We start from the raw sequence: 14081 nt of genomic DNA, 5'->3' as shown, positions 1-14081 counted from the left end.
ATAGACCTGAAACCAAAAATCACAATGATCCTCTCTTTTAAGAAACTGTTCACCAATAGGAAAATGAGGATGTGCAAATATTTGATATTTATTTAATGTCAGGTATGTATGGCATAAAGAGCAATTCCTGGGACTCAAGGAAGAATAAAGAGAGAACCATTGTTCACGAACTGACTAATCTCTTTCCTGAAGCTGATTCTTCAACTCCTCAACTCAGTGCAGACAGCTGAGCCTACGTGGGGTGCTCAGAGCTGGTCACATATCACTGCAGCAGGCAGTATGATTTAATCTTGGATATCAATGAAAAACAAAAGAGCAGTTTGACTTTCACGGCTATTGAATATAGCATAAATTAAATAAGCAGGAGGAATGACTCCTTATCCTGTTTATGTATACAGTGCTATATATGTATATATATATATATATATATATATATATATATATATGGCCAAAACAAAACAAAACAAAAATATATATATATATATATTTATTTATGGCCAAAACAAAACAGCACTGTGTATATATATGTTTATATATACATATAACATCTATACGTATATAATTTTATTAAAATGTGGCTCCAATGCTTCTAAGCATCACAGTGGCTGTGATCTTACCTTCTAGAAATGTCTGCAAGATTGTATTATAAGTTGAATCTGTACAATACAAATCCATCCAACTTGAACAAATCAAGATTCTAAGGTTGTATTATAGAATGTCTAAAAATAAATGTTGTTTGGCTTTTAAGAATATCTATTAATGAGAACAAGGTGAATGAAATATTTATTAGTCAAAAATGTCCAAGATTTACAATAGAGAATAATTTTATAATGTTAATGTACATATCATTTATTTATATGTAAATGACTGCATGTAAGATGTTCAAATATTTGTTTCCTGTAAAGTCATTTCATGTTTCACAACCTTTTATACTACAACTTTCCAGTATACACTTTTTTTAGAGACAGAATTTTAAAAAATGATTTCCAGGTCTGACAAAATTGTTAAAAATTTCAAATATTTAGGCTCAGAAACAGTAAAGTTGTGTTGTAGTAATATCCATACTAGTTAATTTTCTCTTTCTTTTTTAAAAAAACTTTATGTCTATTTATTTTTGAGGGGGGGGGAGAGAGAGAGAGAGAGAGAGAGAGAGAGCCAGCCTGAGTGGGGGAAGGGCAGAGAGAGGGAAACATAGAAACCAAAGCAGGCTCCAGGCTCTGAGCTGTCAGCACAGAGCCCCATGCAGGGATTGAACCCACTAACTGTGAGATCATGACCCGAGCTGAAGTCGGGCACTTAACTGAGTCACCCAGGCACCCCTTTTTCTTTTTTTCTAAGCAAACTTTACCCCCAAGATGGGCTCAAACTCAGGACCCTAAGATCAAGAGTCATATGCTCCACCTACTGAGCCATCCAAGCACCCCTTCTCTTCTCCCTTGAATTCAGCACTTCACCCCCATTGTCTCTTCACCACAATCGAGGCTCTTACCACATCACAGTTGGAGAGTTTCTCAGCCCATCTCCCTGCCTCCCATGCTGCCTCCTGGAAGTCCGTTCTCCACATGCTGCCAGCAGCAGTGCACCCTTCTGCCAACCCTTACCATCCTCTTCAATGCATTCCTTACTGGGCCATTTCAGTACTTACCAAATCTTTCCCTCCTCCCTCTAATACTGCCTAACACATGACCTCCCCTGCCCTTTATGACCCAACTCTTTCTAGTCCTCTTCTTTGTGTTTGTTCATAATATCCTTATCTGTCTGGGATCCTGGAATATCCTTTCCATAATTCCCCGTCCCTAACCTTTCTAAAACCCTAAAATGAGTGTATGGCCCATTATGACCCATCTTAATTATCACTGCTCTGGGAAACTGCCCATACTCATTTATTCATTCCTCGAGCATATTTCTAATCTAATACAAAAATGAAGGAGACACGATCCCTGTCCTCAAGGAACTGTAAATAATAATTACCATTACCACAACACAGTGTATTGCACTTACTATGTGCCAGGGTGTAGTCTTAATACTTGTTACTTTACTCATTTTATATTCATGAAAACCTAATGAATATAGGTAGGCAGGTAATAACCTAAAATTATATTCATTTTATAGACAAGGAAACTAAAGCTCAGAGAAATCAAATAACTTGCCTAAGCTTACAATAGCTAGTAAAATTCAGATACTGACAGAACCACAGTCTCTTGTAAAATAAGCCAAGAATTTGGTGATTCTGCACAAGACAATGTATATTAAGTGCCTAACATGTAAGCTATTGTATATGCTATATAAGAGACAGAAAAATCTCTAAGGAAAAAAATCTATGTTTTATTCACCATTTCTATTATATTATTTTTGCTTATCTTCTTTGATTGTTGATGGGTTTTTTTAGTTTAGTATTTTTCAGAGAGAGAGAGAGAGAGAGAGAGCAGGAGAGGGGCAGAGAGAGAGGGAGAAAGAGAATCCCAAGCAGGCTCTGTGCTGTCAGTCTCACAAACAATGAGATCATGACCTGAGCCAAAATCAAGAGTTGGACACTCAACTGACTGAGCCACTCAGGTGCCCTGGTTGTTGATGATTTTGTGTTTAAATCTTGCTTCCTTAACTAGAATGTATACACAGTATTTATAATACTAAGTGGAAATTAAGCAAATACACAGATAATTCTAACACAAGACAATGGAAAGTGCCAGGAGAGACTTATAAACAAAGTCCTAGATCCCATCTGGGTTTAAGATGTGGGGATGGAGAGCTGGGGTTTGAGTCACGGTTATGGGGGAAGGGAGGGGGTCAGAAAAGGCCATTTGACAGATTTGCATTTGAGAGGCCAACATAACTATGGTGAAGGAAGACCGTCTCAGACAGAGGAAGTGCATAAACAGATGAAATGAGAGAAAAGTAAGGTATCTTTCATGGAACAGTAAGTCCAGTTTGTCTGAAACTGAGAGGTGCCCAGGTGTGAAGAGTGGTGGATGTGACCGGAAAGGTTGGGTCAGGACCTAACTGTCAGGGACCTAAACCATGGATGTAAGAATCTGGACCTTATTCAGTGGAGGAGTGGCCTAGTAGGTTTTTGGTTTGGTGAATCACAAAACTGGAACATTGTACTTAAAAGGTTAATTTGTGGAATGGGAGAAGATATTTGCAAATGACATATCAGATAAAGGGTTAGTATCCAAAATCTATAAAGAACTGATCAAACTCAACACCTAAAAAACCAATAATCCAGTGAAGAAATGGGCAAAAGACATGAAGAGACACTTCTCCAAAGAAGACATCCAGATGGCCAACACATGAAAAAATGCTCAACACCACTCATCATCAGGGAAATACAAATCAAAATCACAATGAGATACCACCTCACACCTGTCAGAATGGCTAACATTAACAACTCAGGCAACAACAGATGTTGGCGAGGGTGCAGAGAAAGAGGATCTCTTTTGCACTGCTGGTGGGAATGCACACTGGTGCAGCCCCTCTGGAAAACAGTACAGAGGTTCCTCAAAAAATTAAAAATAGAACTACCCTTTATCCAAAGGATACAGGTATGCTGTTTTGAAGGGACATATGCACCCCAATGTTTATAGCAGCACTATCAACAATAGCCAAAGTATGGAAAGAGCCCAAATGTCTATCAATGGATGAATGGATAAAGAAGATGTGGTATATATATACAATGGAGTATTACTCAGCAATCAAAAAGAATGAAATCTTGCCATTTGCAGCTACGTGGATGGAACTAGAAGGTATAATGCTAAGCAAATTAGAGAAAGACAAATATCATATGACTTCACTCATACAAGGACTTTAAGACACAGAATAGATGAACACAAGGGAAGGGAAGCAAAAATAATATAAAAACAGGGAGGGGGACAAAACATAAGAGACTCTTAAATATGGAGAACAAACAGAGGGTTACTAGAGGGGTCCTGGGAGGCGGTACGGGCTAAATGGGTAAGGGGCATCAAGGAATCTACTCCTGAAATCATTGTTGCACTATATGCTAACTAACTTGGATGTAAATTAAAAAAATAAAATTAAAAAATAATAAAATAAAATAAAAGGTTACTTTGTGTGCAACATAAAATGGACAGACACAAAGAAGAGAAGAGGAGGAGAAATAAGGAAGGATACAATGACATGGTGGAAGCAGCAATAACAGGGCTTACAACTGTATTCACTCTCATAATTACTCACAGTACTCCCTGAACAAGCCTACCTTTACTCATAACTATATTTAATCAACTTTCTTTGGTTTATTAGTTTGGTTTCTTCTTTTGTTCTGACTTATGGCAATGAGTTCAATTTTGAGCTTCTCATTGAAAGCTCATAGGTGGGATTGGGACCTCAATACTTTTCACATAACTGTAGAATTTATAGTATATAGAATGATATTATGCTATAATTTAAGCATATGGGAATTTCACAACTAATTATTAAATTGTTAATTACTATTAAACTGAATGAGAACTGCTGCTGCACTCCCAATTTCATTGCTCAGATCTACAGATACATGTTTTGGCCCTATCTGATATCCTTCACAGCAAAAGATGTTCCATGGTGGAAGTCATGTGCGCATGGATTATTTTCAGGTTATGTGGTCTTGCAAGTATAGCCCTAATTATTTGCTCGGAAGAGCTTGCAGTCTTTCAAAGTTGTAACTGAAGCTTGCAAATACGTTAAAAATTATTTTTTTCTGTCTTTCAAGAATAAAGTACTTAGCAAAGTTCCAGGCTGATAAACAATTTCAAGTCTCAGTGTTCGATTTGTCTAAGGCAATGGGGCTCTGACTATAGGCTTCAGTGCTTCCTCTCCATGTCCCCAGAACTCACAGGTAAAATGAAACAAATTAAAGAAGGCTCCACCTTGAAATGTACACAGTACCTTTTTCTCTAGGCTGGTGCATTTTCAAAGATTGCTTTCTAGCTATAGGAGAGAATGCACACATATGCGCACACATGTGTACACACACATGCACACACACACACAAACACAGAGCAAGAACTTGCCCAAACTAATGACATCTTGTGATTCCATAGCTGATGTCTCAGGATTACTATGATGGGGACAAAAGGTTTTTTGTTCAAAGGTCCTGTTTCATGTGACTAAAAAGAAGTGACTGACCCAGAGAGATCTGATGTCTCCATGACAGAGATGCTCTTGCAAAGTCAGAAGTATGGAATGAAGAAAAGTAGAAAGGCAAACAAAACCAGTTCTTCTCAGATTTTGTTTTAGGTTTATTTATTTATTTTGAGAGAGAGAGAGAATGTGAATGGGGGAGGTGAACAGAAAGAAGGATAAAGAGAGTATCTGAAGCAGGCTCTGTGCCATCAGCGCAGAGCCCGATGAAGGGCTAGAATCCACAAAACCTTGAGACCATGACCTGAGCCAAAATCAAGAGTCAGACACTTAACTGACTGAGCCATCCAGGCACCCCAACAGCTCTTCTTGGATTTTTAATCACTTCTTCCTTCCTTCTTTCTTTTTAAAGATCAAATTGTAGGCAAAGAAGAAAAAATTACTTAATTTGAACTTCTAAAGCAAAGTTAGGAAAACAAAAGCATCTTCTAGTTTGGATATTAAAAAGGTATGAGGAGTTTGCCCTCTCTTTCTTGGGTACTCAATATTCTCAAGATGTCACTGTAGAAAAAATAGTACATTTTTCTACAGATATCCCTGTGATACTAGGAGACAGTCCCAGAAACCAGGGTTATAATCTAATGAGATGCACCCACATTAACATGATCACACATTTTTGAAGGCGGATCCCAAAGTATTTTTTGTTCAGTTTATATCATTTTATGAAGCTTCAAGCCATAGAAGAGGGAAAATGAAAAAAGGCAGGTTTGAAAGATTTACTTTAGCAGAAAGGCAAGATAAAGAATTTTCATAACTCTGGTTCACATGGTTTCCCTCCAGGTCTTGCATATTTAGGTTCCTAAACAGAACATACATATTTTTAAAAAAATCTATCAAAATGGCAGATAAACTAAAGGATTCCACTGGAATTAATTTTTAGAGTCAATTTGTATGAATAAGAATGACAGCAAAACAAAAGCTTCACTACTGCAATTAAAAATGGGACCAGGAGACTCAGAGTCAAATGAACGGCAACGCTTCTTGGACAACCAGATTCTATCCTGTGTTCTTCAACATCGCTCTCTTGCCTAAGGTTATCACCTTGGGATGCTCATATTCCCAGTGTTTATCTTTAGGCCATCTGACAATCTTTTTTTTTTTTTTTTGGTCTGAAAAAACAATATTGCTTTTGAAAAGTTCCACCAGGAATCAGCTTCTGGCAATATGGCAAAGTCTAGACAAAAAAATTAAAAACATCAGTCTAACAGTTACAATATTTAGTGCCTCATTAGTTGAGAAAAGCAAATATTCCACTGAGGTAATCCATCAAGATTACCTCAAGCTTTTTTCCCAGGCTAGATTTATAGTCAATCTACCTGGAGATGCTCCTGGTATTTTAATTTTGTGTTAAAAGTAGACAATTGTTAGAATGTGCTAGTAGAATGGATTTATACTATTAGGACAAAAGGAGCAATGTGGTAACTAAAGCAGTGAATAATGCCCACAGAAAAGAAGGCAAATACCAGTAGAAATGCAACACATGCCTTTCAGATTCTGCTTCAGTAAAGACATTCCTTGGTTTCCACTGAGATCATTTTAAACTAGAACGGCTGCTATTTCTCTCATATGTAAGAAATCCTCTTGTACAATGACACGGATAGAATGCAACCAAGCCAGTGAATCCAGAGATCCTTTGTGACCGAAATCAAAGAGTGACATTTAAAAAAAAATAGCTACAGATTAATCTGACATGGTTCATTTTATCCAAAGAACAAAAACCAATCACTACACTTTCTATTTTCAGTTCCACTCCTTGCTGCTTCCAAGTGCTTCTTCCTCCAGCAGCAGCATAATTTATATCTTGAAAAGCATTTCTCAGCCTGCTGTGATGGCTAACTTGGAGCTCAGACCACTGAAGGAGGGGGAAAAAGCTGATTAAAGATGAAGTCCCAGGCTCCCACCATGGATTGCATCTTCTGGGAGACACTATCAAAACTATTAATAGTTCAATAACTATATGGCATAGAGTTCCAAACTTTCAGAGATGGTTTTCTTTTTCCCCATGAAAAGGCTACATTGCGGTAAAAAAGACAGCAATAAATAAAAATACTTTTACAAGAAAATGTGATCATCTTGAGTTGAAGGGTCAAATAATGCTATAAAATATCTATTTAACCGCTTTTCTTTCTTGACCAAGTCATTCTGACTTACCTGGGGGATCACCCCAAAGGCTTTCCTCCACTCTTGCAAAGGTATCGAATACCAAGACACACCATCTATTTGGATTTCTCCTTCAGTGTTCAGCAGTCTCAAAAGAGCCGATAACAAAGTACTCTTCCCTGATCCAGTTCTTCCCAAGAGGCCCACCTAGAAAACAAGAGGGATAGAATTACTCCTGTGACATACAGGTACCATACCAGAAATGTTACCTGGTATTATGCTTCAATAAAAAATATCAGAACAGTTTTTTTTTTAACATTACCAGGGGAAGATTTCAACTTATTCATTCAAAGCTTTCTGTACACTCTCAGTTCTGACCAATATTGATCTTAGGCAGAGCAACCCTGGAGGAGAATATAGAAACTGGCCATATGGAATTGGACTCTTCATTCTGGACCTTTCATTTATCACTGACATTTATTAATGGCAAAAAGGTGAAAAATCGCCCATTTTGCATCAAGGAAAACAAACATACAGTGTTTGTTTCCATTTCTAAGGATGCATACCATTTCTAAGGATGGCCTTAAGCCAAAAGCAGGGACCTATATAGTTTGATCCAGTTCCTGAATGAATATGAGCTTGAAAATGAGTGAATCTGAAATAGTTCTAACACATAGATACTTCCCCTCATAAAGGAAGCACAAGTTTAGGCCTGACCATAAACAAGAATAAGTTCAGTGAGCTCTATGTTCCCAGAGAGGGCAGGCTGAACCTTGCCATTCAGTGCATAGGCACTTGGACAGCTGTCAGATTGCATTCTTACATCTATGCTGACTGGCAGGAAGAGAATCTAGAGAAGCAAAAAGGATATTAAGAAAACAACTATTCTTGTTACTAAAAGGCTGTAAAAGCATAAAACAGAAGTGAGAACTCCAGGCATTGCAAGGGGAGATCAGGTGCTTCAGGTAGCCCACAGGGACCTCAAGTCTGTGTTCCACGTGGGCTTAGATCCAGCACTTGGAAGAAGATGCTTTAAGTGGGATAGAACATTACTGCAGTAATTAACTGAATACTGAATAACAGCCTGACATTTAGTAGCACTGAATAAATGTACACTCCTTTCCTTTTATTTGATTTCTCTTTCTCTTATCATTTAACTATTTTTTATAGGACAGCTGGGCCAATGGTCTTTTACAGTAATGCTTTTTATACTATCTGTGGCAAAGGAAAGTTTTGTTTTTTTGTATCTAGTCCATTGCAAATCAGTACTTTAAAAAAGAAAAGATAATAAAAATGAATTTCTACATGCTTATTCTCAATTCCTATACTTATCAGAGACCCCAAACAGCTTATAAACCAGAACCAGTTCATGGACCACAAAGAATACTTTAGAGCTTATAACAATCTGCAGTAATAACTTTCTGAATACTTATTAAGAATCTGGTAATAAACTAGGCAATTGGGATAAATTGGTAAACAATAATGACACCATGTCTTTTGTTCATAAGAGCTCTGAAATGAGACTTTCACAAATGCTTGTTATCTGAGACAACTGAGAAAATAAGATAAACCACAATCTATACACAACACCCTTTTGAGGTTCTTCATACTGCTAATCAGAATCAGTAATATTTTACCTATTTTTTTCTTGGTTATTACTTGTGTTAACACCAAGAATTTAAGTTTAATAAGCACAGGGTGGTCTGTGTTTCCATTGAATTCTCAGCACCTTCCAATGTGATGGGTTCACATAAAATTCTCAATAAATACTTGTTTGGATTCACTGAGGGACAATCAGGTGGAAGGATGAATGAATGGATAAATAGACACATGGATTGGTTGGATGGATGGATGGATGGATGGATGGATGGATGGATGGAAAGAAGGGAGGAAGGAAGAGAGGAAAAGGAAGAAGGAGGGAGAGAAGGCAGATGAATAGACAAACTTATTTAGTTGATCTAACAAGAAAACAAATTTAGTTAATTTTGGTGAATTACAAGATCAACTCTTAATTAAAAATCTTGTGAAATTTCATATGCACACCTCCATTTCTGAATCAGCCCATGATTTACAAACATATTCATAATATGTCATCATTTTTGAAACACAACAGTAAAACTTTTATAAGCAATCTGAATATGCTTTGTATAGATGAGGCATGGGGGAAGGGAAGTTCAATAAGAGAAAGTGATTTACTTTAAAGTCATATCACAAACTTAATCAGACAACAAAAAGAAATAAAAGGCATTCAGACTGGCAAGGGAGCAGTAAAAATTTCACTATTTGCAGATGACATGACAGTCTATATAGAAAACCCAAAAGAATCCACCAAAAAATTGCTAGATCTGACACACGAATTTAGTAAAGTTACAGGATACAAAATCAATGTACAGAAATCTGTTGCATTTCTATGCACCAATACTGAAACACTAGAAAGAGAAATTAAGAAAATAATATCATTTACAATTGCACCCCAAATAATAAGATACTTAGGAGTAAACCTAACCAAAGAGGTGAAGGACCTCTACTCTGAAAAGTATAAAACACTGATGAGAGAAATTTAAGATGACACAAACAAATGGAAAGACATTCCATGCTCATGGGTTGGAAGAACAAATATTGTTAAAATGTCTATAGCACCCAAAGCAATCTACACATTTAATGCAATCCCTATCAAAATACCAACAGTCTTTTTCATGGAGTTAGAACAAACAATCCTAAAATTTGCATGAAACCACACACACACACACACACACACACACACACACACACACAAACCAAATAGCCAAAGCAACCTTGAAAAAGAAAAGCAAAGCTGGAGGCATCGCAATTCTGGACTTCAAGTTATATTACAAAGCTGTAGTGATCAAAACAGTATGGTATTGGCACAAAAAGAGACACATAAATCAGTGAAATGGAATAGGAAACCCAGAAGTAACCCACAACTATCTGGTCAGTTAATCTTCAACAAAGCAGGAAAGAATACCCAATGGTAAAAAGACAGTCTCTTCAACAAATGGTGCTGGGAAAACTGGACAGCAACATGCAAAAGAAAGAAACTGGACCACTTTCTTATACCATACACAAAAATAAATTCAAAATGGATGTAAGGCCTACATGTGAGACCTGAAACCATAAAATCCTATAAGAGAGCACAGGCAATAACCTCTTTGACATCGGCCATAGCAACTTTTTTCTAGATACGTTTCCAGGTGCAAAGGAAACAAAAGCAAAGATAAACTCTTGGAATGACATCAACATAAAAAACTCCTGAACAGTAGAGGAAATAATCAATAAAACTAAAAAGCAACCTACAGGGTAGGAGAAGATATTTGTAAATGACATATCTCATAAAGGGTTTGTATTTAAAATATCTAAAGAACTTTTAAAACTTAACATCCAAAAAATGAATAATGCAACTAAAAATGGGCAGAAGACATGAATAGACTTTTCTCCAAAGAAGACATCCAGATGGCCAACAGACACATGAAAAAATGTTCATTGCTCATCATCAGGGAAACACAAATCAAAACTACAATGAGATATCACCTCACACCTGTCAGAATGGCTAAAATCAGTAACACAAGAAAAAACAGTTTTTGGTGACAGTGTGAAGAAAGGGGAACTGTCTTGCACTTGCACTGTGGTAAACTTTCCACTGTGGAAAACAGTATGGAGGTTCCTCAGAAAGTTAAAACTAGAGCTACCCTACAGTCCAGCTGTCACACTACTAGGTATTTACCCAAGGAATACAAAAATGCTAGTTCAAAGGGATACATACACCATGATGTTTATAGCAACATTATGTTTATAGCAACAATAGCCAAATTATGGGAATAGCCCAAGTGTTCAACAACTGATGAATGGATAAGGAAGATGTGGTATAAGTATATACATACATAGATACAAACATGCATACATACATACATACATAATGGAATATGACTCAGCCATAAAAAAGAATGAAATCTTGTTATTTTCAATGACATGGATGGAGCTAGAGTATCATGCTAAGTAAACTAAGTCAGTCAGAGAAGGACAAATACCATAGGATTTCACTCATATGTGGAATTTAAGAAACAAAATAAAACGAGCAAAGGGAAAAAAAGAGAGAGGCAAACAGAAACAAGAAAGAGGCAAACAAGAGAGAGGCAAACAAGAAACAGTCTTAACTATAGAGACAAACTGATGGTTACCAGAGAGGAGGTGGGTGGGGGGATGGGAAAATAGGTGACAGTGATTAAGGAGTGTACTTGTGACGAGCACGGGGTGTTGTATGGAAGTGATGAACCACTATATTGTACCTCTGAAGTTAACATTAAACTCTATGTTAGCTAACTGGAATTTAAATAAAAACTTTAAAAAAATAAATAGAAAAATAATAATAGAGTGTTATCACAATTTTTTTACAAAAAGTACCTTGAGGTCCAGAACCCCATATGATTAGTCAAGGTTCTAATAACTGAGATAAATGACCATGTTCTCTTTCAAACAGCACATATTGAAATTTTTAGAAAACTCAGTTTTTATGTAGGTATAGGAGTAAATTGAGAGGCAATGTGTAAATCTTATGTTTAGCTTTAAAGTTTTTAGCTTTTCTCTGCTTCTTTTGTATTATTGAACTGCCGATATTGCATTGTGTCTGACATGTTTTTAACTGCAAAGAATCTTATTGGTCCATACTTAACAAAGTCTTTTTGTTTATATAATTGGCACATAATAATTCCTTTCCGGGATTTGTTTTTCCAGGCTTCTCAGTGATCTGTTGAATAGGGTCAGAGTACTTCCTGCAAATGAGATTTTAAGGTATATCCTAATTCCAAGTCAGTGACTTCTAGTAACTTCAGTGAACTTCCTTTCTGCGAATTTTGGATCAAGACAAATCAACATATTATGTGGAGAGCTAAATAATGTTGAATTTGGTACTAACTGTAACTTCATTGCACCATGAATAAAACAATCTAAGTACATTCTTTTCAGAGTACCTGATTCACTAGACTACTACTGCAATATATTGAAACCTGCTATAATTATTTTTCATCTCCTTGTGGTCTCCAGAAATCATGATACCAAACAAAATAAAATGTAGATCCACAAAGTGATAATAAATGCACCTTTTATGTTTACTATTAATAAAATATAATTCTTAATAAAATAAGTTCTTGAGAATATGCTCCTCATAACTCCAGGATAAACTACTAAATGATTCAGTTACTCAATACCAATTTTTATCAAGATGGAATGCCATATGTGTTTAAAAAATCAAATAGACATTTAAGTGTTAATGCTGCTATGATCTGAACCCTTGATACTGATTTAACTGCTTCTGGCATCGCAGTATTTTGAAGAGGCTACAAATAAAGAATGCAGGTAAGCTCACCCAAAAGAATAGATCTTGAAGTACTATTAAATAGCTGTGTAACCAGGGGACTGTCCAGTACTGTGATAGACACAAAATACCATCTAAGGCATTTTCATAAGTCTATGTTTATCATGAAGGACGTGGCTCCAAATTAGAATCCCAGCCTGCATTTTGAGAAGATCAGAAAAGGAAAAAACAAAGAGTTTTCTCATTGGGGGAAGGTAATCTAGATATTAAAATTCAGGCAAAAAGTCAAAAGCTTTCAAGACAACAACTATTTGAGATTAAAAAGAAAAATAGTTTTAGGGGTGCCTGGGTGGCTCAGTCAGTTAAACATCCAACTCCTGACTTTGGCCCAAGTCATGATCTCATGGTTGTGAGACAGTCCTACATCAGGCTCTGTCTTGATGGTGTGGAGCCTGTTTGGGATTCTCTCTCCCCCTCTCTCTCTCTGCCTCTCCCCTGCTCTCTCTCTCTCTCTCTCACTTTCTCATTCTCTCAAAATAAATAAATAAACCTAAAAAAAAGAAAATTTGTTTGTTTTTTTTAATCAAAGTAAAGGTTGTGAAATATCTGCTATATTTCTCACGCATTGAAAATAAAATTTAAAGTACAGGCTCTATGAAGTAAAGGCCTAAATTAAGAGCAAAGAAGATAATAGAACATCTCTTCCATAAAATAAATGTTATGGACAAAGTGCTTTAATATGAAGACTGAATAACTTTTCTGCTTAAAATTTTGATTTTTGAAATATTTCATCATGCTATGGGCATAATATTTGTGTTTCTCCCACATTCATATGTTGAAATCCTAACCTCCAATGTGAGGACTTTGGGAGGTGGTTAGGTCATGAGGGTAGAACCCTCATGAATGAGATTAATGCCCTTATAAAGAAACCCCAGGAAGCTCCCTCACCCCTTCTACCATATGAGGTTACAATGACAAGACAGACATCTATGAGGAAGTGGGTTCTCACTAGACAATGAATTTTCTGGCACCATGATCTTGGACTTCCCAGACTCTAGAAGTGTGAGAAATAAACGTGTGTTGTTTATAAGCCACCCAGCCCAAGATATCTTGTAATAGAATCCCAAATGGACTCAGGCACACCATCTAACCACGAATGCTGAATTCCATTACAAATTAAACAAGAAATGCCCATTTAAGTCCTTTCCAAATTTTTTTTTCAAGAAGATGAATTAGACCACAGCTGATCTTGCAGAACTTTTGGACAGTCAAAATAGTATACTGAATTTGAGTCTTCTTAATTCAGCATGCAAGAAGTATGTTTGAGGCATCTTGTTATAGTTTGCAACATGCTGTTATAGGTTCTAAGGGCAAGGCAGCAGAAATAACAATCTTAAAGAGAGCTGCTCAGAATAACATTTTAAGAATCAGTTCCTACTTTAATCAATCATATGACCTAGAAGTAGGTGTAAGCTATTCATTCATGCAAGCATTTAACATATTCTAAGCAAAGGGA

General features: G+C 36.5%; 1 protein-coding gene across 2 annotated transcripts in view; it reads right to left on the bottom strand.

Annotated features, from left to right (window-relative positions):
• CFTR (CF transmembrane conductance regulator) overlaps window positions 1-14081 on the bottom strand; it is a 181352-nt gene that overhangs the window by 18056 nt on the left and 149215 nt on the right. For both annotated transcript variants that reach the window (XM_019418034.2, XM_019418035.2), the window contains one exon: window positions 7288-7443. In XM_019418034.2, the coding sequence (XP_019273579.1) occupies window positions 7288-7443 (156 nt within the window). The remainder of the gene's footprint in view (window positions 1-7287; window positions 7444-14081) is intronic.

Source organism: Panthera pardus, unplaced genomic scaffold (assembly GCF_024362965.1).
Source record: "Panthera pardus isolate Hobbes unplaced genomic scaffold, ASM2436296v1 HiC_scaffold_8, whole genome shotgun sequence".
Lineage (NCBI taxonomy): Eukaryota > Metazoa > Chordata > Mammalia > Carnivora > Felidae > Panthera > Panthera pardus.
Note: the sequence above shows the minus strand (reverse complement) of the source record. Positions and strands in the feature narration are given on the sequence as shown.